Source organism: Erpetoichthys calabaricus, chromosome 12 (genome assembly GCF_900747795.2).
Source record: "Erpetoichthys calabaricus chromosome 12, fErpCal1.3, whole genome shotgun sequence".
NCBI lineage: Eukaryota > Metazoa > Chordata > Cladistia > Polypteriformes > Polypteridae > Erpetoichthys > Erpetoichthys calabaricus.
In genome coordinates this window covers 153,521,888-153,549,175 of record NC_041405.2, presented here as the reverse complement: position 1 = coordinate 153,549,175, position 27,288 = coordinate 153,521,888, and the positions used below count along the sequence as shown (strand labels likewise).

General features: G+C 38.8%; 2 protein-coding genes across 4 annotated transcripts in view; one reads left to right on the top strand and one right to left on the bottom strand.

Moving 5' to 3' along the window:
* kank3 (KN motif and ankyrin repeat domains 3) overlaps positions 1-19,255 on the top strand; it is a 131,669-nt gene extending 112,414 nt beyond the window's left edge. For both annotated transcript variants that reach the window (XM_051934979.1, XM_051934978.1), the window contains exons 10-12: positions 3,358-3,558; positions 15,747-15,845; positions 17,821-19,255. In XM_051934979.1, coding sequence (XP_051790939.1) covers positions 3,358-3,558; positions 15,747-15,845; positions 17,821-17,886 — 366 coding nt within the window. In that variant the 3' untranslated portion in view covers positions 17,887-19,255. The remainder of the gene's footprint in view (positions 1-3,357; positions 3,559-15,746; positions 15,846-17,820) is intronic.
* rps28 (ribosomal protein S28) overlaps positions 1-26,898 on the bottom strand; it is an 892,132-nt gene extending 865,234 nt beyond the window's left edge. The window contains exons 1-4 of one of the 2 annotated variants that reach the window (XM_028816595.2): positions 26,787-26,897; positions 24,382-24,429; positions 20,218-20,343; positions 19,360-19,471 (exon numbers count right to left, since the gene is read on the bottom strand). In XM_028816595.2, coding sequence (XP_028672428.1) covers positions 20,221-20,343; positions 24,382-24,429; positions 26,787-26,825 — 210 coding nt within the window. In that variant the 5' untranslated portion in view covers positions 26,826-26,897 and the 3' untranslated portion in view covers positions 19,360-19,471; positions 20,218-20,220. Of the gene's footprint in view, positions 1-19,359; positions 19,472-20,217; positions 20,344-24,381; positions 24,430-26,786 lie in introns of those variants that run through there. The other variant, XM_051935039.1, reaches the window with a different exon arrangement.
* Between the last annotated feature and the right edge of the window lie 390 nt (positions 26,899-27,288).

Genomic DNA, 27,288 nt, shown 5'->3' with positions numbered 1-27,288 from the left:
GATGCATCATTAACACTACAACCACAGAAAACGCTCCGTATTAACAGTAAGCGCAATTATCCATATTACTAACGGTGGTCAACGGATAACTAATGGAGTCACGGTCACGGCTCCAAAACGATCCAGCTCGACTAACGGAGCTACAAAAACGAGCCCGCATGAATAAAACAAATAAACGTTTCCGCCAATTAGCTGACAAATTAGTGGACATTCATTAGGATTAATGAATATACTTCCTTTGTTTATCATCTATACCTTTACACTCCAATATATCTCATACATTCATCAATGTATTTCGGGTTACCCAACACTGGGGGTAGGCGAGCGAAGTGAGCAGGGGGCAGAGCCCCCTTGTACTAAACTAATAATTAGAACACGGCTGTATCAGTGTGTCTTTACTATATTCTTGTGTAACTGATGCTTATAAATAATGAAATGTGAAAAATTATTGTTGTTTCTCTATATTTGAGTAAATCTATGCAAGATTTATCTTAAATTTTCTCTATACGTCATTTTAATTTTCTATTTAAATAGGCTAAAATATTCAGATATGGTGGAGCTAGGGCGGCAAATTGAAGCCCCTGTCCGTCTCGAGTGGCACGAACTTGGGCTACGACACTGCACCAGTGACAGTTAGGGGGTGGTATACCCTTTGTCAGTGTTTCCTAAACTATGAGTGGGTTGCAAGACAGCTTACTCCTCACATTGCATGTGGAAAAAATATGGAAAAAAATCATCATCCTTACTGTATGTCTCATTAAACCCCGGAAATTATAATAAAGTCAATATACAATTATTTCCTGCTGTATTTAAACATTACAACCCTTAAAATCGAAGTGAAAATAGCATTTAAAAAATCCTGAACAATTATTCAAATGTAATTAGTGAAATACCAAGCTTGGATAAGTGACCTGCCCCTCAGAGTAACCATTCTAGACTTGTTCAGGTACAACCAATCACCTTCCAGATCACACACCACCTGACATCACGAGTGTTGGCTCTGGTGACTTCAGAGTAAACCTGCCTGCTCCTTGAGGGTTTCACTGCTGGCAGTGCATGGCAACAACTCAAAGACTTCACTATTGGAAAGGGATAAAGTGGAAAGACACAGGTTAGGAGAAGGAGACAAAGACACTTCTAAGACTTTTAATTGTCTCTTATAGTTAAGGATATAGAAAGCATATGGCAGCACCAACACTTTGCCTAGATCAGACTGTCCTTTCACATGCAATGACCAAACCAGGAAGATATTGATCAGGGAAGCTACCAGAGAAGACAATGGCAACTTTGAAAGATTTCCAAGTGATCGTGGTGGAGATTGGTTACTCTGTGTGTGTTACAACAACTTCACACGCTGGAGAGGCAAGAAAGAAGTTTTTTTTTCTTTTTTCTGAAAAAGTATGACCCTGAGCCTCATTTGTGCTTTTGGAAGATTCGGATGCCTTGTGGTGAAAGGATTTATGGTCAGACTAGTTGTGCTACTCGTCTAAGATGATTTGAAATGTAAATTATCAATGGAGACCTCAGCATTAACATTTGCTGCACACAATGAAATGCATATGTCTCTGTTATGTGCCATGTTGTATGGCATTCATAAAAGCAGTGTTCACATTTATGATGCATCATGTGTTGGAATGACAAATGCAGTGTGTTTCTGTTATATGCTGCTTGGTATGGGATTCATAAAAGTAGTGTTAATGTTTCTGATGTGCCATCTGTTGGAAAGTCAAATACAGTGCATATTGTGAATTTCCCCTTGGGATTAATAAAGTATCTATCTATCTATCTATCTATCTATCTATCTATCTATCTATCTATCTATCTATCTATCTATCTATCTATCTATCTATCTATCTATCTATCTATCTATCTATCTATCTGTTATATGCCATTTAGTATGGAATTCATAAAAGAATTATTAATATATCTGATACACCATCTTTTGGAATGACAAATGCAATGCTTTTTATTACTAAAATGTTTATGATGAGCCATATTTTGGAATGACAGAGACACAGCCATTCGTAAAAGCAGTATTAGCATTTGTGACGTGCCATCTGTTGGAATGACAAGAGCAATGCATATGTTTCTGTTGTATGCCATTTGTTACTGGATTTGTAAAAGCATTGTTAATGTTTGTGATGCATCATCTGTTGGAATGAAAAATGCTGTGTATATGTCATATGCCATTTGGTATGGTATTCATAAAAAAGTGGTAATGTTTGGGATGCGCCATCTGTTGGAATGTCAAATACAATGCATTCATCTCTGTTGTATTTCATTTGGTATGTTATTCATAAAAGCAGTGTTAACATTTCTGATGTGCCATCTATCGGAATGACAAGAGCAATGCATTTGTCTCTGTTGTATGACATTTGTTACTGGATTTGTAAAAGCAGTGTTAATGTTTGTGATGCACCATCTGCTGGAATGACAATTGCAGTGCATATGTCTGTCATATGCAATTTGGTATGGTATTTATAAAAGCAGTGCTAACATTTGTTCATATGTCTCTGTGATCTGCCATTTAATATGGGATGCGTAAAAGCAGTGTTAAAGTTTTGAGATGTGCCAACTGTTGGAAAGTCAAAAGCAGTGGGTATGTCTCTCTTGTATGCCATTTGGTAAGGGATTCATAAAAGCAGTGTTAATGTTTGTGATGTGTCATCTGTTGGAATGTCAAATGTAGTGCATATCTCTGTTATGTGCCATTTGGTATGGAATTCATAAAAGCATTGCTTACATTTTGTGATGTGCCATCTGTTGGAATGACAAATGCAGTGCATATATATCTGTTGTATGCCATTTGGTATGGGATCCATAAAAGTAATTTTAAAGTTTGCAAATGTTTGCAATGTGCCATCTGTTAGAATGGCAGATATAGCAACTGGATGGACACACAGATACACAGACACTTATCCTTTTATTAAGGTTGATATACAATATAAACATGTAAAATAAATATATAACATTCCCCCAGTGAGGTGGTGCTCCGTTCAGATTTAGGTTCTGCCATGAACTAAGTGCTCTGGTTTACTGCAACCTTGAACTGGATAAGCAGGTTTAAATAACATAGATAACCGGATACAAGTAGACAGCCACAGATGTACACATGTTGTCTTTTCTCCTTGTGCCCGGCCCCTGCTCCTTGTTTGGGCTCTGGCTTCCAGAGGTGGTTGAATGCCCATTTCAGTGTGAGTGCTAAAACAAAGATATTTTGGGTAAGGGTCTGTCAAAAATAAAGGGGGGGGGGGGGGGGGGGGCTCATTCTGCTTGATAAAGATGTCACTTCAGTACTTTGTCATTTAGTGATTGTCATTTCTTTTTCCTCTTCTTTCCAAACGATTCCTCTCACAGGCAGGTCAAACAGCACTAATGCTGGCTGTCAGCCACGGACGGCAAGAAATGATGCAAGCCCTGCTGGACTGCGGTGCCGATGTCAACATGCAGGATGACGAAGGTTCAACGGCCCTGATGTGTGCCAGTGAACACGGCCGAGCGGAGATTGTAAAGCTGCTGCTGGCACAGCCGGGCTGCGACGTCTCCATCGCTGATAATGTAACGTACCCATTTTTATATGACTATAAAGAAATAACGACCCAAGATGTACTCTATTTTTATCTCGTCACCCATATTTGATATTATGATGTAATGGTGAAGGACAAGTTACAATCACTGACCTATCTCTGCCGAAAAATCTTAACATCAATATGTCCTGGCACTTTGAAAACAAAAGAGGGCTTACAAACGTGTCCATTCAGTAGATTGTGTTGAACTGGTCAGCCGACTGCTAATGTACTCCTTTATTCCACTAAGCTGCTTCTTACATGGTGGCGGGGAACTGAGTTCAAAAACATGGCCAGTTGGATGTGGCAGTGTAAACAACCTGCTTGGTATTGTTTGAAAATTCAAGTGAAGCAGACTGGAGAAGAAACCACTTGTCACCCAACTGGACGATATATAAACAAGGAGACCACTTTTGGAAAACAAATATGTTATTCAAAAACATCCGAGGGCACAACACAGAACAGACATTGTGGTGGGCACCGTATATAACCTGACATTCAATTAGCCTTCTTAATGGCCGTCTGGCAGTTGATCGTGTCGAGTCCACCACGACTCCTAAACCCTTCTCATAAGGTGGACTCTCAATTTTCTGACCGCCCATTGTGCATTCCGACCTCACATTTTTACTTCCTATGTGTAACTCTTTACATTTACTGACATTAAATTTCATCTGCCACAAATCTGCCCAAAGCCCATCTGCTGCCCAAGTCCCTCTGTGACGATTCAATGGTTACTCGATTTATCTGCCAAATCCACCGAGCTTGGTATCATCTGCAAACTTAACCAGCTTGTTACTTATATTCCTTTCCTAATCACTTATATAGTGCCGTGAAAAAGTATTTGCCCCATTCCCGATTGCTTATTTTTTTGCATGTTTGTCACACTTAAATGTTTCAGATCATCAAAAAAATTTAAATATTAAGACAAAGATAACCCATGTAAACACAAAATGCAGTTTGATAGTTACATAAGATGCATAAATGTTTTACTAAATGTTAGTACATAATCTATGGGTGGTTCCTATAACCCCCTGTGGACTAAGCCCCGGACACAGACAGGCGGACATGTTGTAAGTCACCACCACACGTTTATTTACAGTCTACTATGTACAAGTTAAATGCCACACAACCCCAAAATCCAGGCCTCACACTCTTGCCTTGTCTCTTCAGGCCGCCTCCACTCCTCACCTTCCAGCTTCATCCTTCTTCCACCCGAGTCAAGCACTGAATGAAGGGAGGCGGCCCCTTTTATAATCACCCGGATGTGCTCCAGGTGATTCCTGGCAATTTTCCACCGACATGCCCCAGTGTGGCGGAAGTGCCGGCTGCATCCCCAGAAGCACTCCGGGTGTCCCTGCTCTTCTTCCCCCCAGCACTTCCGGGTGTGGCAGAAGTGCTGAGGTCCAGTGCCTCCAAGGCACTGGGTCACCCCCTGGGCCCCTACAGGGTTGAGCTTCAAAGCTCGGTACTCGTGGTCCCCATAGCAACCAGGATGGTTGCCCCCACGTGGTCTGAGGAGGGCGTAAGCCCTCTTCCGGTCGTCCTGGGTGTCCCGGCTGGGTCGCCCCCCCCAGCCACCTGCGTCACCCAATAAGTTGAATTGAATTGTCATATTCTAACTATTTCTAGCTTCTCTGACTAAACATGAGCCTTGCCATGTGTAAGGCGTAGAGGGCACATGGTTTTAGACCATGCCTACGTGCCTCTCGTGCCTTGCGTGAGTGTTTTGTGTGCCAAGTAACATGAAAGACAAAGCAATTGCATGAGCTGCGCCATACGTTTAAAGCGTACAGAAGAAGAAGTAAAGAATCTTTAAGTAAAGAAACAACTAAAGTTTTACAAGAAAAGCTAAGTTTAGAGATGATACGAGGTCTGTCTGTTAAATAACTAGTAAGCCCGCGATTCGCTAGCGAATCTGAAATCCATGAACGGCAATTAGTTTCTGTTCCGTCCGATATCTGGATGGATGACATACCATGGAGGGTGGGTGCGTCTCGGGAAATGTCATTTAACTACATATGCATATCTGTAGTAAGGCGGTCTCGTTTTGTGGAGATGTGATTCCATTGCCTTTGCTTTTACCGACTGCTGGCAGAGTGGAGCACAGCAGGTTCAGTTTACAGGCTGTGGTGTTCGTGTGTCAGCCGCTGGGTTAGAGTTTGTGACCGTTATGTGATCTATACTACTGGCACAGTGGATTAGAGCAAGTGTAGCTCACGCGTTGTGGGCGCCTGCGTTCATCGTGTGTATCCATGCGGGCTCGTTTTTGTATTTCCGTTAGTTGAGCTGTTTGTTTTTGGACCTGTGACTCCGTTAGCTATACGGCGTCTACCGTTAAGAATTCTAATCGCACTTACGTTTAATACGGAGCACTCATGTATTGTTTCTTTCCATCTGGTGGCGTTTCTGTGTTTTTGTGGCACAGTGGATTAGAGCAGGCGTAGCTCACGCGTTGTGGGCGCCTGCGTTCATCGTGTGTATCCATGCGGGCTCGTTTTTGTATTTCCGTTAGTTGAGCTGTTTGTTTTTGGACCCGTGACTCCGTTAGCTATACGGCGTCTACCGTTAAGAATTCTAATCGCACTTACGTTTAATACGGAGCGCTTGTGTATTGTTTCTCTTCTTCTGGTGCCGTTTCTGTGTTTTCTGTGGCTGGACTGTTAATAATGTGTTACTGTAATACTGTAATGTGATTGAAATATGCTGTGTAGTGTGGACTTTTGGGGTTTCCGTAATGTAGTCCAACCTTCGAATCCTCTCGTTTCTTTTTTTGCTCTGTGGCGGGCTCGTTGCAGTGCGTTAGTGCGCAGTGTGGACCTCTGTGGTTTCCGTACTGTAATACAACCTTCGAATCCTCTCGTTTCTTTTTTTGCTCTGTGGCGGGCTCGTTGCAGTGCGGCAGTGCGCCAGCGCGTGTGCGCCTCGATGTGCCCAGCGCACCATGTTTCTATCTCTTATACAAAGCAGTGAGAACAGATCATGAGCACTTGCCAAGTGGGTTTAAACCTGTCCAAACCTGCACGACGAATGACAACACTCTGTGCCGTTCAGTTGATTGTCAGACACCGTTTAATGCAGTTGTGTCTCCCCTTGTGTGCCAGAATCATGCTAAGTTTAAAGGTTGAGCAACGTGTCAATTTGAAAGTTTTAGTGAAATTGAGCAAAACACCAATGGGATCTTTTCAAATGGTTCCTGAGGCTTACAGGGAAGACTGCATGTCTCTTAAAATCGCTACTTAAAGGAACACGTTTTGAGTCAATCGATGCAGTAAAGAAGTAAAGAAGAAAACGCCCGATGTCTTGAAATAGCTGACATATACTGATCTGCTCCACACCTTCGACCAGCGGAAACCAAAACTGCTTCGATACGTAATTGCGAATGGGGAGTATATTGAAGGGGACAAGCATTAGAATTGCTATATAAATGAAAGTGAGTTATTGTGTCAGTCTCACTATTTAATAGGCAGACCTCATACATGACCTCATATGTGTAACAACGTTTTTTTCTTTATTCTTGTGTGGAATGTTTGCTTTGAATTTTCACCTAAATATTTTAAAACAAACGTTTGGACTGAGAGATTTCCTTTGCCACCCATTTCACCCGTGCTTGAACTTGCCTTACACTCCTGCGGCTATAGCAGTTTTTAAGTGATGATTTTATTTATTAGATAGATAGATATGTAAGGCACTATATAATAGATAGATAGATAGATACTTTATTAATCCCAAGGGGAAATTGACACTAGAATTACCAAAACCAACGAAAAAAACTCATAACTCTATCCCGCCTAAAATCCCTTCGCACTTCTCCGTCAGCGTCTTTTGTCTTGTAAATATGTTGATAAGCAGCAAGCAGCCTACTATCACATCCTTCCACCGCCGCAAAAAGTTTTCTCAACTCAAGTCTGTTTACCTGCGTGTCAGTTGCTTAGAGCTGTATAGACTAGAGTAAATAATATACAGTCATGTGAAAAAGTTTGGGACCCCCTCTCAGCCTGCATAATAATTGACTCTCCTTTCAACATAAAAGATAACAGTGGTATGTCTTTAATTTCATAGGTACGTCTGAGTACTGCCGTGTTTTCCAAACAAAGATTTTTAGTGATGCAGTATTTAGTTGGATAAAATTAAATCAAATGTGAAAAACTGGCTGTGCAAAAATGTGGGTCCCCTTGTCATTGTGCTGATTTGAATGCCTGTCACTGCTCAATGCTGACTACTTGGTGGGATGAGCTCCTTAAGCCTTGAACTTTATAGACAGGTGTGTCCAATCATGAGATATAAAGGGATTTAAGGTGGTCAATTGCAAGTTGTGCTTCCTTCCCTTTGACTCTCCTCTGAAGAGTGACAGCATGGGATCCTCAAAGCAACTCTCAAAAGATCTGAAAACAAAGATTGTTGAGTCTCCTGGTTTAGGGGAAGACTACAAAAAGCTATCTCAGAGGTTTAAACTGTCAGTTTCAACTGTAAGGAATGGAATCAGGAAATGGAAGGCCACAGGCACAGTTGTTGTTAAACCCAGCAGGTCTGGCAGGCCAAGAAAAATACAGGAGCGGCATATGGGCAGGATTGTGAGAATGGTGACAAACAACCCACAGATCACCTCCAAAGACCTGCAAGAACATCTTGCTGCAGATGGTGTATCTGGACATCGTTCTACAATTCAGCGCAATTTGCACAAAGAACATCTGTATGGCAGGGTGATGAGAAAGAAGCCCTTTCTGCACTCACACCACAAACAGAGTCGCTTGTTGTATGCCAATGCTCATTTAGACAAGCCAGATTCATTTGGGAACAAAGTGCTTTGGACTGATGAGACAAAAATGGAGTTATTTGGTCAGAACTAAAAGCGCTTTGCATGGCGGAAGAAGAACACCGCATTCCAAGAAAAACACCTGCTACCTACTGTCAAATTTGGTGGAGGTTCCATCATACTGTGGGGCTGTGTGGCCAGTTCAGGGACTGGGGCCCTTGTTAAAGTCGAGGGTCAGATGAATTCAACCCAATATCAACAAATTCTTCAGGATAATGTTCAAGCATCAGTCACAAAGTTGAAGTTACGCAGGGGTTGGATATTCCAACAAGACAATGACCCAAAACACAGTTGGAAATCTACAAAGGCATTCATGCAGAGGGAGAAGTACAATATTCTGGAATGGCCGTCACAGTCCCCTGACTTGAATATCATTGAAAATTTATAGGATGATTTGAAGCAGGCTGTCCATCAAATTGAACTGAGCTGGAGAGATTTTGTATGAAGAATGGTCAGCAATACCTCCATCCAGAATCCAGACACTCATCAAAGGCTATAGGAGGACAGCGTCTAGAGGCTGTTAGATTAGCAAAAGGAGGCTCAACTAAGTATTGATGTCAAATCTCTGTTGGGGGGCCCACATTTATGCACCTGTCTAATTTTGTTATGATGCATATTGCATATTTTCTGTTAATCTAATAAACTTAATGTCACTGCTGAAATCCTACTGTGTCCATAAGGCATGTCAGATATTAAAAGGAAGTTGCTACGTTGAAAGCTCAGCCAATGATAAATAAAAATCCAAAGAATTAAGAGGGGTTCCCAAACTTTTTCCTATGACTGTATCGTCATTTGGAATACATGCATTTCACATGTGTTCGTGTCTACAACAATCTATGTAAACACATCGTTAAAATAGAAACTTTTTCATGTTTTAGTAATAATTGACAAAATGTAGACATGAAGTGTATAAGGTGTGAAACCTGAAGTCCAAATATCAAATAAACATTTTCACGAAAGGTACAAGTATACCAAAACAAGTGTGATTTTATTCAAGAGTATAACTGCAGAAAAAGAACCCGTGATACAGTAGGACATTGACACGTCTTTAATACGATCGCTTTGGTGGCACAGCGGTAAGATCTGCTGACTGGTAATCAAAAGGTTGCGAGTTTGACCCCTCATGACACAGTTTTGAGTAGTGAGCTGCTGTTATTCTTACTATTTTAGAATAAAAACATACATTAGATTTGAGTCTGTAACAGCCCGTGTAAATGTATGGTACTTGTAAAGGTTAGCTTTGTTTTTTTCATTCAGTTTTATTCTCTTAGTCGCGTTCACAATCCCACCCATGTGACAATACTATTTTCACATAAAGACGCGCTATAACAGAGGTGAACTCAGATGATGATGACAGTTCTACATCGGAGAAAGAATGCACGTCACACTTTTGCCGTCACTGTACTTTGTATATGTACACGGGAAGCTCTGCAGTCTACTTGTTACTTTATGTTGTACTAAAATAAATAAATAAATCAAAGGAAAAAGGTAAATAACATTAAATCTGGCTCTTATATACAAAGTACAGCGACAGCAGCTTCCATCTGCAGCTATAGACTCTTCAGTACACGAGCGACTCTCCACGTTAGTGTTTAGATCTGGATGGTGTATGTGCCCAAAAAAGAAGTCTGACTGCATTCTTGTACCACTGCTCGTGTACTGAAGTGTCAGCATACACTTTCGTGGCATTACACGTGTACTTTTTCAGCATGCCCGTGTCGATCAAACACAGGAAGCTCTGCAGTCTACTTGTGACTTTACGCTGTAAGAAGTAAATAAATAAATCAAAGAAAAAAGGTAAATAACATTCGATCTGGCTTTTATATACAAAGTACATTGACGGCAAAAGTGCAACGTGCATTCTTTCTCCGATGTAGAACCCTCGTCATCATCTAGCTTTAATCCAAAAGCAATCAAGGCACTGAACTCAGAATAAATCTGCTGCGTATCATTCTCCCAAAGTGCAATATAGACCTTAAGTCAACCAGTGCAATTTGTATATTTTGTAAAGTACTTTTATTACTATTTGGTTTGTTATTATTTTCTCTCTTCTTGTCTTTTTAACTCTTATGCCTCACACTGAGTCGACTGCACCTTCAGTTTCGTTGTTCCTTTGTAAAAGTGACAATGACAATAAAGATCTATCTATTGTGGACATGTTGGACCCGGACACTGACAGGCTGACACAGAAAGTCTTAAATCACACACGTTTATTTACAACCCTTACCCTCAAGACAACACACAGTGCATAATCACCAAACACACTCTCTTATGACTCCACTCTGCTTCTTCGGCTGCCTCCAACTCCGCACTGGCAAGCTCCGTCCTTCTTGCACCCGACTCCGGCTCTCTGATTGGAGTCAGGCGGCCCCTTTTATTCAGTCCCCAGATGTGTCGGAAGTGCTGCATATTCAAGTCCAGGGGCTATCCAGGCGCCCCCTGGTGGTGGCCACGGTGGAGCGTAGGGTTGGATCCCCCATCTCAGTGGCCCCCATACAACCCAGGGGCGCTGCCCCCTTGTGGCCCAGGGAAAACACTGCCCTTCTTCCGGTACTACCATAGTTCCAGCATCCCGGTGGGGCAAGGTCTCTGGACATTATCTATCTATCTATCTATCTATCTATCTATCTATCTATCTATCTATCTATCTATCTATCTATCTATCTATCTAGTTCAACACTGCTATATCTCTCAACTCACTCTATACTTATGTCTGTTTTTTGTCAGTGTGGCTTTGACATCATGGACCATAAGGCTCATACTAATTCAGCGTAAGCAGGAACACTCAGTAAAACAATAAAAAAAAATTCAAGTGACAATGAGATAGGAAGAAGGCAAATTCACCAGTGTTTGCCTGTCAGCTTTAATCCCTTCAGATTAGAGAATTTCCAGTTCGATTGTCTCAAAACACTACTCACATCTACAGTTATTCCCAGTTTCAAATAAAAACTTAAAGCGTCAGATCCCGGGTTGGGGGTGTAGTATGTATTGTTATTGTGACTGAGAGAATAAATGTAAAAAAAAAAAACGCTAACTTTTACAAGTACTACAAATATACACCGGCTGTTACAGACGCAAATCAAATGTATGTTTTTATTGTATAATATTAACAATAAGAGCAGCTCACTACTCAAAACAGTAAATATACAATTTAGTCAGGATCAAACCAGGGTACTCTTGATTACAAGTCAGCAGTTCTTACCGCTGCACCACAGAAGCTGTTGTATTGTCCTTGAACCTTTTGTGAAAGTGTTTGATCTTTGGACTTCAGGCTTCACACATTATATAGTTTATGTCTACATTTTCTCATTTATTACAAAATTATGAAAAACGTTTCTCTTTTCACAATGTGTTTACACAGATTAGTGTAGAAATGGAACTCACATGAAGTGCATGTGTTCCAAATAATGATCTACAGTAATCCCTCCTCCATCGCGGGGGTTGCGTTCCAGAACCGCGAAAATCCGCGAAGTAGAAACCATATGTTTATATGGTTATTTTTATATATTTTAAGCCCTTATAAACTCTCCCACACTATTATAAACATTTCCCGCACAATTATACAGCATAAACCATTTGTATTCTCTTAGATATTAGGTAAGATTCGTTGAAATTATGTATGTAAACACAGTTTATATACAGTAAAACCTAAATATTATTTTAAAGATATCGAGCGTCTCCGATATCACATATGTTACAGCCATTACGACAGACAGGCCACCAGCAATAAATACGTACAATGTAAGAAAAATTGTATACAGTAAAATGTGTGTACAGTGATACTAAACTATGTACATGTAATAAGTACTGTACGTAGATAATTATGTTACTCACCAACAATGACACTGCGACTTGTCCAATAACGATGAGTTTAATTTTACTGCACAACAAAGGAGAGCGTTACAGCTCTTCTAAAGGAGCCTCTTCAGGCGATTGTGTAGCACCGCCGTTGTTCTTCTTCCAGCACTCTTCAATCCAAATCCCTAAAGCAGATTCCATCCAGACTACTGCCTTATCACGTTCACTTGCAACTCATTTTGCGCCCTGGGTAAAGGACACTGCGGCCGTAGATCTTATATGCTTTTCCTCCTTTTTAAATAAAAAGAATCGTGGACTCATTGATGCCGTAATGGTGTCCTGCAGCGGTGTAGCTGTTCCCTTCCTTCAACATATCCAAAACTTTTACCTTTTCTGCAATCATTTGCATCTTCTGTTGGCGCTTGGACACGGCCCCTGAAGCAGTAGCAGGAGCACGTTAATGCTGAATGAGTGAGATGAGACTTCCTGGTTAATGCAGCACTCCGTCGCTGAGCCAATCAGCAGCACACAGGAACTTAACTGCGTGCTCTGATTGGGTAGCTTATCAGCCATCCGCCAATAGCATCTCTTGTATGAAATCAACTGGGCAAACCAACTGAGGAAGCATGTACCAGAAGTAAAAAGACCCATTGTCCGCAGAAACATGCGAAGCAGCGAAAAATCCGCGTTATATATTTAGATATGCTTACATATAAAATCCGCGATAGAGTGAAGCTGCGAAAGTTGAAGCGCGATATAGCGAGGGATTACTGTATTATTTTCCCGCTAAAACTCAGCACTTCACTCCCAAATAATTAAGGCATGAAACTGGGAGAACTTTGCGCCCGTTCTGTGGCGGTTTGGGGGCTGGGGGATGGAATAGCAGGCTGCTTGCGTTGATCGGCACATTTACAAGACAAAAGACGCTGGCAGAGATGTGCGAAGGGATTTAAGGTGGACGGATTTAAAAGTTTTTTCGTAGGCTTTGGTAATTCTAGTGTTAAGGAAAAAAATAACTATCTAAACCTACATGGCCCTATGTGAAAATGTAATTGCCCCCCTTGTTAAATCATGAAGTAACTGTGGTTAATCAAAATTTTTGGAAAGCTGAGTTCAATCTCACTATCCACAGCCCGGCCTGATTACTGCCAGACCTTAAATAGAACCTATCAGACAAAGTGAAGAAGGCCAAAAGATCCCAAAAAGGGATACATCCATCATGCCTAAAGAAATTCAGGAAAATTTCCATTTTCTAAAGAAATTCAGGAAAAGACAAGAAACAAAGTAATTGACCTCTATCAGTCTGGAAAATGTTCCAAAGCCAATTCTAAAGGTGAGAGCCATTATCCACAAATGGAGAAAACATGGAACAGTGGTGAACCTTCCCAGGAGTGGCCAGCCTACAAAAATTACCCCAAGAGCACAGTGACGACTCATCCAAGAGGTCACAAAAGAACCCAGAACAACATCTAAAGAACTGCAGGCCTCACTTGCCTCAGTTAAGGTCAGTGTTCATGACTCATATATAAGAAAGAGACTGGCAGGCATGGCAGAGTTACAAGGCAAAAACAACTGCTGACAAAAAGAACATTAAGGCTCATCTCACTTTTGCCAAAAAATATCCTGATGATCCCCAAGACTTTTGGGAAAATATTCGGTGGACTGACAAAACAAAAGTTGAACTTTTTGGAAGGTTTGTGTCCCGTTACATCTGGCGTAAAAGTAACACAGCATTTCAGAAAAAGAACATCAGGTCAACAGTCAAAAAATGGTGGTGGTAGTGTGATGGTCTGGGGCTGCGTTGCTGCTTCAGGACCTGGATGACCTGCTGTGATTGATGGAACCATGAATTCTACTCTCTATCAAAAAATCCTGAAGGAGAATGTCCGGCCATCAGTTCGTAACCTCAAGCTGAAGCGCACTAGGGTTTTGTAGCAGGACAATGATCCAAAACACACCAGCAAGTCCACCTCTGAATGCCTTAAGAAAAACAAAATGAAGGTTTTGGAGTGGCCTGGGCAAAGTCCGGAACATGAATCCAATTGAGATGCTGTGGCACGACCTTAAAAATGCGGTTCATGCTCAGCAACCATCCAGTGTGGCTGAAATGAAATAATTATGTAAAGAAGAGTGGGCCAAAAATTCCTCCACAGTGATGTGAAAGACTCATTGCCAGTTATCACAAACACTTGATTGCAGTTGTTACTGCTAAGGGTGGCACAACCACTTATAAAGTTTAGGGGGCAATTACTTTTTCACATAGGGCTATGAAGGTTTGGATAGTTTTTTTTTCCCTTAATAAATAAAATCATCACTTAAAAACTGCATTTTGTGTTAACTTGGGTTATCTTTGTCTAATATTTACATTTGTTTGATGATCTGAAACAGTCAAGTGTGACAAACACGCAAAAAAAAAAAAAATAATCAGGAAGGGGGCAAATACTTTTTCACAACACTATGTATTAAAATATACACTGAATTAGAACATGAATGAATTTACCTGTCATGCATATTAAGCTTACTGGCCTATAGTTACTTGGATCTGCCTGATCACCATTTTTATTTAAAGGGGAAATATTTGTGGCCCCAGCACTGCCCCCTGCTGGTCACCACTCTTAACTTCACTTAATTCTGATGAGGTTCCTTGCACCATCACCCTCTGCTTCCTGTGTCTGAGCCAATTCTGCCTCCCAGCTACACACCAAACCCTGAACTGCCACTTCTTTTAGTTTGATGCCCACCCTCTCATGTGGCACCTTATCAAATGCTTTCTGAAAGTCCACATCAATAACATCAGATGCTCCACTCTGATTGTATCCTTCTGTTTCTTCCTCATAGAATTCCAGCATGTTAGTAAAAGATGACCTCCCTCATCTGAATCCATGCTGACTGTTCAGTTAAACTCTTCTTCTAGCCATGTGTTGCTCAATCTTCTTGTTACCAATTGCTTCCATTAATTTACCTGTCTATGACAGACTGGCACCCTGGGTTAGAAAATGACTGACTGCATTTATCTGTCATGCACATTAAGCTTACTGGCCTATAGTAGCAGAATCTCCAGGGTCAGTAGTTAGGAGGTCAGTGTAAACTTTTTAACAAGGCTGTTTCGGTGTTGTAACAGGATCTAAATCTGGACTGGAATTTTTCCAGAATACCATTTTAGGTCTGGAAATGTTTGTAATTGTACTGTACACAGGAAATCACATTGTCTTCAGCTACTATAGTTAATCCATTAAAAAGCAATGGTGGTTTTGCAGCCATTGTGGTGTCAAGGGTTTGATTTTTCAAGAAGCACTTAGAATATGAAATTTGTGCAGCAGTAATATTCCGATTACTGGTATGCGTAACATCAGTTAACGGAGCATTAAGTTGTACTGGGAAAGTAAACAGATGTCCAGCACTGGTGGGAACACCACACTGTCGTGCAGATGTTGTCTAATGATACAGTTCAGACATGGAGAAGTCCTCTGTTGACTCGGGGCTGTGTCGGTGTAACTGGTGTGCATAAAACTCCTGGGTGGTCTCTCACTCTCCTCATTTCTTTTGTTTTTTTATTTTTTTTTCCCCAGGATGGCAGCAATGCGCTATCAATCGCACTTGAGGCGGCTCACAATGACATTGCAATGCTGCTCTACGCCCACATGAACTACACCAAAAGTCAAGCAGCTGTAAGTATCGGCACAGAGGCCCGCTCGTCTAGCCAAAGGTATTTATTGGACTCTGGAGAGGCACAGATTTGCTCCAAATCATATTTTGGCTTTCCCCCCCGCAAATGAATCAAATTAAGCGGACTTTAGATTTGCTTCAACAATGATTTTTTTTTTTTGGCCAGGTCAGTTCACATAAAAAAAAAAAGAAAAACATGACTTCTAACAGGGCAGGGTTTAGAATTAAACAGTAACCAAAAATAATTTAAGCAACATTGGACGCAAGGAAAAAAAAAATTCTGGAAGAAAACCTTAGATGGCTATGTGGATTAAATAGGACATTCAAGCAATTTTCTGCATCCTTCAATGACTTAAGCCGATGTCACATTACGTAACTTCTAGTCGTAGGTTATTCTCGTCAAAATAAAATGCAATCCAGCATGTTAACATTGAAATGTAATAATTATGCCCGTGCATTTCATTTTGGCATGTGTCATCCTTAAAAAAACATACCAAACACATGACAGATTGCTTTCCACCAAGGCACTCAATTTTCTTGTCAGCTTAAAGCACAATACAAAAGCATTTTACTTCGTGTCCATCAATTTTGTGATCAAACATATTGCATTTTCATTTAAGAGCACACGTTAATTGTGCCACAACTAAATGTAAACAAATGACCAATCAGCATTAAGAGGCGGGACAAGTGCCATCCATAGTTTAGAAGTGAAACACCTCTTACCCCAAACATTTCTGTGCTCTGGAGGCGAGCACAAGTTTCACCAATGGAGACTGCAGAGCGATTAATGAAACAGCAAAAAGTATGCGTTACGTTTTAATGAAAATGTTTACACACCTTAAAATAAGCTATGTGGTAAATTTTCAAGGTGTGGTTTGTTAGCTGTTTAAACTAAATACTCCATATAGTGAAACATTTGTTGGTGTAACTGAACTTGGTGTCTTTGTAGCTTTTTATTCATAAGCTCAATAATAAACCGTATTTATTTACCCTTTTGACACAGCAGAGAATGAAAAAGTAACTTAGTCAGCTCCCACCTGTTTAACTGGCAGCCAGATCCCCTGCTTTATAAACTGCCCATCATAACTGTTGATGCTACTTGGCCCTCCACTTGACTGACTGGTCATTTGATTACATTTAGTTTTGACAACCGAAGCATGGTTTTGAAATCAAAATGCAATATATCCGCTTTCTTTTTAGTTATGACATGCAATCGATGGGCATATAAATTAAAGTGCAGTTGCTTTTTAAAAGGACATGAAAATTGCTTGCTGTAGTGAAAGTTGACATTTTTAATTGTGGTCAGCCAATGTATCCCTCAAATCTGAGTTGCGTATGGCTATGCTGTACTGTTTAGTGGAGTGTCACCTTAAAAAAAAAAAAGTGCAAGTTCAACTGGAGTACCAATGAAGTTGTGACATCAAATATATACAAATTATTTACAAATAAAGCAGATTGGGCAGTGCTATGTGTGAGGTGAAGTGCATTTACAGTACACATTTGTGAAAAATCTGCACATGCACAATGTAAACTGGGGTTGTGACAACCTCTTCCAGCAGTGGCTGGTACAACTCTGCGATTTCTCACTGGCCTCCCAAAGCATCTTGGGGTACTGGTGGACTCTGCAAATATCCATAAAAAAAAAAAAAAGCTAATTTTGGGAATCAAACCTAATGTACATACAGGAGTTTGCTCTAATAAGCAACATTTTAGCCACACTGGTATATGAAACATGTAGCCACACTATCACTGACCATGGCTAACAACTGACGAAACATACTAGTCTGTAAATGTACCTACTGATTCAAAATAGGTTTGCTAGATATGTGATAGACCTAGAGAGCTAGTTAATGCAAAAATAAATAAGATCCCAAGACAGTCAATCCTAAATGTGAAATGACTACTGATGCCTAGAATAAAGCAAGACTTGCATTTATAAACTTCAATAGTTCATGTTATTTTTTTTTGTACATACAGGGAACACCAAAGACTGCATCCACAAGTCCCAACAGCCCAGGAAAGCCTGTTTTGGATGAAGAATAATTGTTTGGAGACTGCACAGAAGACATTTCCTTCAGATGAAATTAAACATACAACATGTAAAGATCTTTATAAGCAAGTTGTTATATAATACCAGTATTATCATTTGCTCAAAGTTACAATACTCATGGTGGAAACCAAGGGGGTTGGGGGGTTTAGTGGCTGCAAACAGCATAAATGAAACCCATCAGTTCTTCCACCTTTAATCCAAATAAAGGCCAAGTATTTGAGGTTTTCACACTGGAAAATGTGGTGCAATGATCGAAGAATTGTGAAAATGTTGTTTAAATCTTCCAAAGAAGAAAACAATGCCCAGTGCAATTCTGCAATGCAAAAAAAGGGCCAGGTTATAAATAAAAAATGACCAAAGACATTCATCTGTTGTGTAAAGGAAGACATTATCTTGCTTAAGATTTCCCTTAAAGGAATACTCCACATTTTTGTATGTCACTTACCACATGTAGTTTGTTTTGACTGCTGCAAAAAAATGTAATTTTCTTCATGCAGAACAGAGAACTTTGACATAATACAAGCTAAAGATGACCATTGTTGTTAAGACACCCCTTCTCCCAAAAACACCCCACACCAAGTCCTGTTGCATAATTCACATTAGTTATCCAGCTGTACACCCAAAACAGGCAATACACATGCATTTTTGAAAAAAATGGTGTTAAGCACATCCTACCAGAAATAATATCCACACATAAGACAGGAAAAAGCAAGTCATACAGGATCGAATTTTTACACTGACTCTAGACCATCTTCAGTTGAAAATGTCAGGCCCATGTAACCAGCCTCTCCCATTTATGATGTGCATCAATTTTTCCTAGAAGTATCTTAACAATATTTTAACAAACAAATGCTTATGTTTTACACATTGAGCATACAATCTGATGACTGACAGGGATTGTATGACTGAGGTAAACTTTTTTTTCTTTCAAGATGGGCATTTTTTTTAATCATTTATCATTGATATAATACAAGCTGTGCTGTACAAACTAATTTCATTCTCTATGAAAACATGACATTCAAGTCTTTCTCGACCATCACTACAAACCATGTGGCAAGTAACGGACAAAAAAAAAAAATTTTTTTAGAGTATGTCTTTAATTATTGGAAGACGGCTGCAAAATTCTGGTGTAAATGTTTACTCTGCCATGGAAATGAGAAAAATTTCAAAATATAAATGTTGCACCAAAGTTTCAGAAAAAAAGGCAAGTATAATTCTTAAAGCAGTTTGAAATGTGCCCAAGTTAATCAAGTGACCAAATCTGCACTAACATTTCTATCTATGCACTGTGTAGCCATTTAAATATGTATTTATCATTTCTGTATGTAGTTTACAAAAATAAAGTGTTTTGTCTAGAACTCATGTATACCCTTTTCACTTTTAAGCAAATAACCCACAGCTCAAAATGCTGAATACTTCTGAAAACAGCAAATAATGGAAAAGAAAAATAATTTTATAGAAACCTATTAGATCCAATCATTTATTAAGTTCAAAAACTGTACAATTGTGTTTTGCAACATTTTGACAGTAACACAGTTTGGGAGCAGGTAAATATCGGCAGTCTGAGATACCCATGATCTGCAAAGAAAAAGGGGAAAAAATTTCAGTTTCAATCCACTAATGCTTTCATATGCCTATTAAACAGATTTTAGGACTGGCAGGCACTTACATGCAAGGGATCAGGGTAATACAGTTTTGAATCAAGTTGACTCACAGTGGCTGCTTTTAAATCAGACCCCCCCCCCCAAACTAATTTAACTTGAAACATGTTTGGTAATTGGTGTATCATCATGTTGTTACCATTAAGCAGTTCCATTTAATATATTCATAAGAGACTTGTAATCCCATGTTACTCACTTTGTCAATTTCCCCCACCAAAAAAGTAAAATACATGCCAAAAGAAAATTAAATGCAATGTTGCACAAAGGAACCGTTTTCTATTTAAGAAATTAGCTTCAATAAAAATTCCAAAACCGACACAGCCTTTTTGCTAGGGGCTGTAATCCTTCCTAACAGGTGGATGGAACAAATAAAAGTGAGATTTCAAAAAGAACTCAGAGACCAAAAACTTTAAAATCACGTGTTTCATATATCTTTCTAGAAATAGTACTTTATCATATTTGTTTGAACAACTACTAAATAGTGAGTACAACATATACAATGAAGTGTTGATGTAGAAAACAGTAAGCTTAATCTAAAAATGTTATAAATTTAAAAGGTAAAACTAAGATATAATTTTACTATTGTACAGAACAAGGAGAATGCAACATTTAAAGGTTAGGGATGGGGCATCAAGTACATTAAAAAGTGGTGAAAAAAAATACCTTTTAGCGTAGCCTTCTGGCTTCTCTTTCAGACTCTAATAGAGTAAGCACATCACCTTCACGCACAGGACCCTTTACATTGCGAATGATTGATCGATTGCTATCATCCATGAACTCAACACGAACCTACAGAGAATAAATTGGAATAAAGTTAATTTTCAAAATGACACTTGCATGCTAAACAAACAAGGCAAAAAAAAAAAAAAGTCTACCCTATTCATTCCCTATTAAACCAAATAAGATTCTTTTTTAACTTAAAAATTACAAATAAAACCAAACAAAAATCTGAACGCAATAACCTTTAAACATAACCTTGAGTGCAGACTAATTGGTTGTTGTGAAATTTATGGCAACAATTCATACACTTGGAAATTTCTACAAGCAGGCTCCTAGACCTTGTAATCACATTTACTGCTCACACTGCACCATTACTAGTAAAGAAGTTTTGTTTCAGAAATTAAGATGAGGTATGTTTATAGCATTTTCTAGTAATTCTGCAACATCCAAAATCATGAGCAGTAGTGATAACATGCTAGGCATTTATATTCAAGACTAACACCTTTTATAACATAAGAACAAAAAAAAAAAAAAATCAAACACAGACAGTACAAATTAATTCAGAAATAGACGTTTTAATTACAACACCCTATCACGTGACAAAACACAGTGGTTAACTAAAAAGCAATTGGTTCAGTGTGCAAGATTACAAATAGGAGGTATAAAGTTAAACATCGCAACCTCACTGCACATACAGGAAAATTCTTCAATCAATAGTACCTTCTTTATATACATAATGGGAAATTTTCTTAGCCAAAATTAAAACCCCTTTTCTGGGGGTTCAGTTTTGCACTACAAACATCTTTTCTACATGATAAAGCAAGGATAGCTTAATGGAATGCAAGATAACACACACACAACTAGTGGTAACTGTAATTTCATTTTAAATGGCATAATTGGGAGTCTCCACACTCATTCCACCTTCACAGGTGGCTGTATGGTTACCAACTAATATTTAAAAATAAAACACCTAAATATCTACAAACTCCTTGGCGTGGGTTTATATCCAGGTCCTGCCAGGAAGATATGGGAAACAGAAAACCTGTACAGTCTGTAGCGCATGACGGGGTGCAACTGCCATTTTCTCTGGTGTTACAATTTAAACACACCTAATGAAGCAGTTGTAATTTAACTTTAGCAAATTAATATATTCCTTATGTTCATCACCTATATTAATTCCCACAAGTCAACTTGAAAACAAGAACTTCTATAAACTTAAAATATTCAAATGCAGAGTAAAAGCTACAATTCAGGTGTTTGGTTCATACTTTAAAGTTAATTTCTGCAAGCAAGACAAATCAGACACTATTACAGGCATCTACCTTGAATGTGACCCACTAAGCAAAACTAAAAAATGTGTCAAACACTAGGAAAACATGCACAACATTCAGATTTTGCTATTCACATTTCTACAAGATGAGACTGGACATAAAAATTTAAATACAACTAAATGTACATTTTATCTGCATTGTGAATGTAAGCAAATTATACAGTTTGATAACTGGGCAGTTAACCCGTTCCGCGCTTTGCTTTCTATTGGTTTATTCAAGATAAGAGAAAAGGTATTAACACGAATGCCACCATGAAATTAGGCAAGTTTGCTCCTGATGGCAATGTACTGTAAAATCAGGGTGTTATTTTAATATACTAATTAAATGCATTTTATTGTTGCCTAAAGCAATGAAAATGCATTTTCTAAAAAAATACATTTGCGCTACCTCATAGTTGCCAAACCTTAGCTGCACAAGAACTCAGGTTGGTCCAACAGCAAATTAAATCCTGCACAAACCACTACAATTGAATGTCTCAATTTCCATTTGACCGTTCTACTGATATAGACATGAGATACCAATCAGTGAGATATTCAGATGGTTGTGTGCTTAAGTATATTAAATATGTTTGAGAAAAACACTATCGAATATATGGCTTAAAAAAAAAAAATTAACAAAGTTTAATATTCTGTTCTGCGACACCACACTGAAACTTCATTGTTATTTCAGTCCCTGTCTATCCTCTATTTATACCCATTATACAAAAATATACTTGTATCTGGCAGGTAATCAAAGGCTGTTTGCAAGATACTTTGCAGGGGACATCTGTCTATAGATTGCCTAATGCCAGTAAACACCTATTTGGCACTCAAACTGTTAATCTCAAAAAAGGTTCATGTTTGTCAGTAACGTGCACAACCCTGGGAGCATAACTAAACCAGAGGTATGGAAATTGGAATTGGCTTACCTGATGTACGTTTTACTCTTTTTATTAAACTAGTTATATATTTTTTTCCCATGAAGGAGAATGGCAACTTATTGCAAGTTTTTCAGTTTTGCAGGTTAAGAATTACATTATTGTAATCTTCATCCTTCTGACTAACCATTAAACTATGTTGTGTAATCTATTGCTCAAGTAAAGACAATTAAAATACACTGAATATCCACAATGAACACACACTCACTAGAGTATTCGACAAAAAGCCTGCTGGTTACAGATCCATGATAGACTGATGGGATTCTCGAGTAGAAGAGAATGCAGAATTCACACCGAAAGAATTGGAGGACACTGTCTAGGACAGTAAAGAAACACTGCATTTATGCAATACTTTTTCTAAGTGCTATGAAACCCAACAAAGTTAACACTTCAAAGAAACAAGCAGATTAGAGTTTATACCTGCTTATTAACTCTCAATACCACATTAGTAAAATGAACAAAGCGCTGTATGCTCATTTACTCTCAATTGTAACAATTCTTTAAATCTTACTCCCTAATTGTCTGAGAAAACAGCATGTCTGCAATACTACAGGAAAAGAAATTCAGCCCTGGACTAGTGCAGGAAATACAGTAAGTATTTGATCACCTGCTGAATTTTTAAGTTTGGTCACTTACAAAGAAATGAAGTGTCTCTAATTTTTATGTTAGTGTCACTTTAATGGAGAGAGAGACAGAATATCAACCAGAAAATCCAGAACAAACAATACATAATGTGTGGTCCCAAATGCCGTCAGACCATTAACAAGCTCCTCCCATGTAGTTTTGGGCTGATCCCTCACCTTTCTCATAATCAATCATCCTATGAGGAAAGATCTAGCATGGCACTCCAGACCATGGGTGATCGAGTCATTTTATATTTCTTCCAATTCCAAATCACACCAAAAGTTGGCACCTTCTCACCAAGCTTTTTGCTGATGGTCTTGTACCCCATTCCAGCCTTGTGCAGGTCTATAATATTGTCCCTGATGTCCTTTGACAGCACTTTTGTCTTGGTGATGGAGGGGTTGGAACAGAAGAAATTCTGTGGACAGGTGTGCTTTATACACAACGAGTTTAGATCAGGAGCATCTGTAATTGATTGGTAATCCGTGGGAGCCAGAATTCTGCCTGGGTTGTAGGGGATCAAATCCTTATTTCGCTCAATGACATGCAAATCAATTTAAAACTTTAATGTGCTATTTCTGGATTTTTGGTTGATATTCTGTCTCTCTCCATTAAAATGAAAACTACCATAAAAATTAGAGACTGTCCATTTCTTTGCAAGTCAGCAAACGTACAAATTCAGCAGGGGATCAAATACTTATTTCCCCCACTGTATATCTTTTGAAAGTGAAAAAAATATTCAGCTTTGGGATCTATTCCATTTATTGCAACCATTTGAAAGGTTTATTTGACTTCCACCTTTTACCCGGAGCATCCCCCAGCCACCAGAGTCTTTCTAGCACACACCACCCCCAGACCAGGATATAAAGCCAATCTATATGTGCAAACAATTTACAGACCCTGAATTTTGTTTCTGTAGATAAGGTGTTTCAGCTGTATGATAAAGTAACAACCACCAGGACAACCAGATGCAAACTCAAAACAGAATTCTACCTCTTTAACTGTCAGCATCAATACCAGATTTTAACTCAACAAGAATGATCCTTGGTATGGATAGTTTAACATTTTGGTGTTTCAGCTGTATGATAAAGTAACAATCACCAGGACAACCAGATGCAAACTCAAAACAGAATTCTACCTCTTTAACTGTCAGCATCAATACCAGATTTTAACTCAACAAGAATGATCCTTGGTATGGATAGTTTAACATTTTCAGAAAAATCAGCAGATACTTGCCTGTGTACATTGCCCTTGTGAGCCTGTTCTTCCAAGGACTTTGGTTACCTGTTTAAAAAAAAAAAAAAAAAAAATCAAGTTAGAAAAACAAATTTATTTTATGGATGGTGAGACATTATCAACACATCTGCAAAATTCAAAATGATGAAACCAATCTATCATCGAACAAGCTGTCCACATTTACATGTTACCATACAATGCAAATGTTTGAGCCCCCTTGCTTAAAATGTCTGTTATTGTGAATAAGTAAGCAGAAGATGAACTGATTACCAAAAGGCACAAAGTTAAAGATGACACATCCCTTTAATATTTCAAGCAAGATTACATTTTTATTCCAATCATTCAAAGGTTCAAAATACCCCCCAAAAAATGAAAAGGGCCTGAGGCAAGTGTTTGGGGAAAACAACATAGTCAATACTTACTAAGGCCCCCCCTTTGGCAAGTATCACAGTGTGTAAACCCTTTCTTTAGCCAGCTAAGAGTCTTTCAATTCTTGGGGTATTTTTGCCCATTCATCCTTGCAAAAGGCTTCTAACTCTGCAAGACTCTTGGGCCATCTTGCTTGCACTGCCTTTTTGAGATCTATCCACAGATTTTCAGTGATGTTTAGGTCAGGGGACTGTGATGGTTACGGCAAAACGGTTAGCTTGCACCTCTGGAGGTACTCCATTGTAGATTTTAAGGTGTGGTTCAGATCATTACCTTAAAGTAGGACCCATCCTCTTAATTTCAACTTTTTTTTTTTTTTACATATGGTGTGACACTTACTCCCAGAATTTGCTGATACTAATCAGAATCCATTCTGCCCTTTACCAATAACGTGTTGTGCCACTGGCTGCAACACAAGCCCAAAGCCTGATCAAATCCACTAGCATGCTTAATAGTTGGGAGACGTGCTCTTTTCCTGGGATTTGGCAACCTTTTTTCTCCAAACATACCTTTGCACACGGTGGCCAAAAAGTTCTATTTGACTTCATCAGTCCATTAAGACTGGTTTCAATTTTCATATGCAAACTTCAGGCGCTGAATTTTGTGGCTATCACACAGGAAAGGTAAGTTGTTTTTTTTTTTAACCATTGGTCCTAGCCCTCAAACAGCTACTTGCAAAAGTTTGAAAATGACAAATTTCAAACAACCATGCAAGATGTCGTTTTAGACTATTTCAAGGTCAGTGACTACTTATACAATGCTATTTTGATCTTTAACTAGGGATTAAGTCATCGATGGACCTCTACCAGAGAGTGAACAACAAATTTCTAATACAAATTGAGAATATTTGGACTTTAAACATTTAAGTTGAACCACACGTTTTAATATTCCAAACGTGATGAAGCTATTCTTGTTTATTATGTACTACTTTCTGAAGTAAATTACTTTTCTTATGAACACTCAGAAATTAGGGCGTCTTATACAAACTCAAAGACTTTTCATTCACTCAGTTTTAACTGCCGTTTTACTTTCTGAAAGTATATGTATTTTTTTGGATGTTATCTGAAAGCCATGGCTCTTGGATAATGTACCGTTTTAACATTTTTTAACTACTGATATGGTGACAAAGCACTACGGTTAACTTTTGATTAAAAAATGCTACGCGTCTAACTTTCTATCTTCTACGTAAACTTGTCCTAATCATAGAAAACTACTCAGGAAAAAAAAATGCACAAGGAGACTATTGCAGTGGTCAGCAAGCCACCAGAATGTCGCTCCATCACTCACTGAAAACTCTCTTTATAAACCAGATTAGGTTGAAGTTCCAACTATAAAAATAAAACGATTAATCATTTTTGTATAAACCAGCTAACATTAATGTTCCAAGCAGAATAAAATGCTGAAATTAACCAAACGATGGCAAGACACGCCCTGATTGTGTTCAGCTCTGAAAGGTGCTACATAAATGTTTACATACGCATCTGGAATATCCCATTTTTTTGTTCCATCACAATAATATATCCGCTACGTTTGAATAAAATTCAATTGCAAAAAGACTCTTCACTATACTTTCATCAATTCTGAAAGCACTGATAACCAACCAGTCCACTTTAACAATTTGCCTAACAATGCCACACATAAATTAAAGGCGACAAAATTAGCAATATGCTGTACAAACGGAGCCGTCTCTACATCAGATAAGGATTCTTTACAATAAGTAATTTCGCATATAAGAATGATGTTCTTGCCACTGTTTGTTTGACTGGATTTACTACCATCAACAAGCGCATACATTTTTCCTGGCCGACAAGACATTTTGAAACACGCGACACAGCACATGGAGCGTTTGGCTGTTTCTAAAATGCTCGCCAACTATAAGTCAGCTTTTTCATAAATGCTGAAACCTTGTTTTATATTTTCTTTAAAAAGAACTTCCATTCGTAAATGAGTAATTTAAATTATAAAGCAATTCTTACTCTTGCGAGCTTGATAGGCTGCACACGACTGGCTTCCATGATGGCGGCCCGATAGAGAAAGAGGGTCACGTGGGGTGGCGGCGTTCATTTATAGTTAATCCCAAACAGTCTCAAAATCATTTCTCTATTGTATCATACAAATTTAAATAATAAAATCTACTCATTTTTTTCAATTCATTACAAAAAATACCAATTGTAAGATTTTTCAAAAATAAGTTTAGTCGCCCATCATGCATTGCAAAAGCACGCGTGCGTTCTAGAAAAGTGCAATCGAGTTTTGTTGCGCAGCTGCTGCAGCCCTCTCGAAAATTATGCACTTATGTCTTTAAACAGAAATAAAAATGTTTAAAATATCTATAAAGAGAAATTGTAGTTGCTTATGTAATATCCATTTATGCTTCGTCCTACTTTATACAGATACTAAGTTTTACTTATAAACTTTGCTACCGAGCACTGAAGTCCGGGCAGCTGCAGCGTCTAATTGGCTAATTCTGAAGAACTG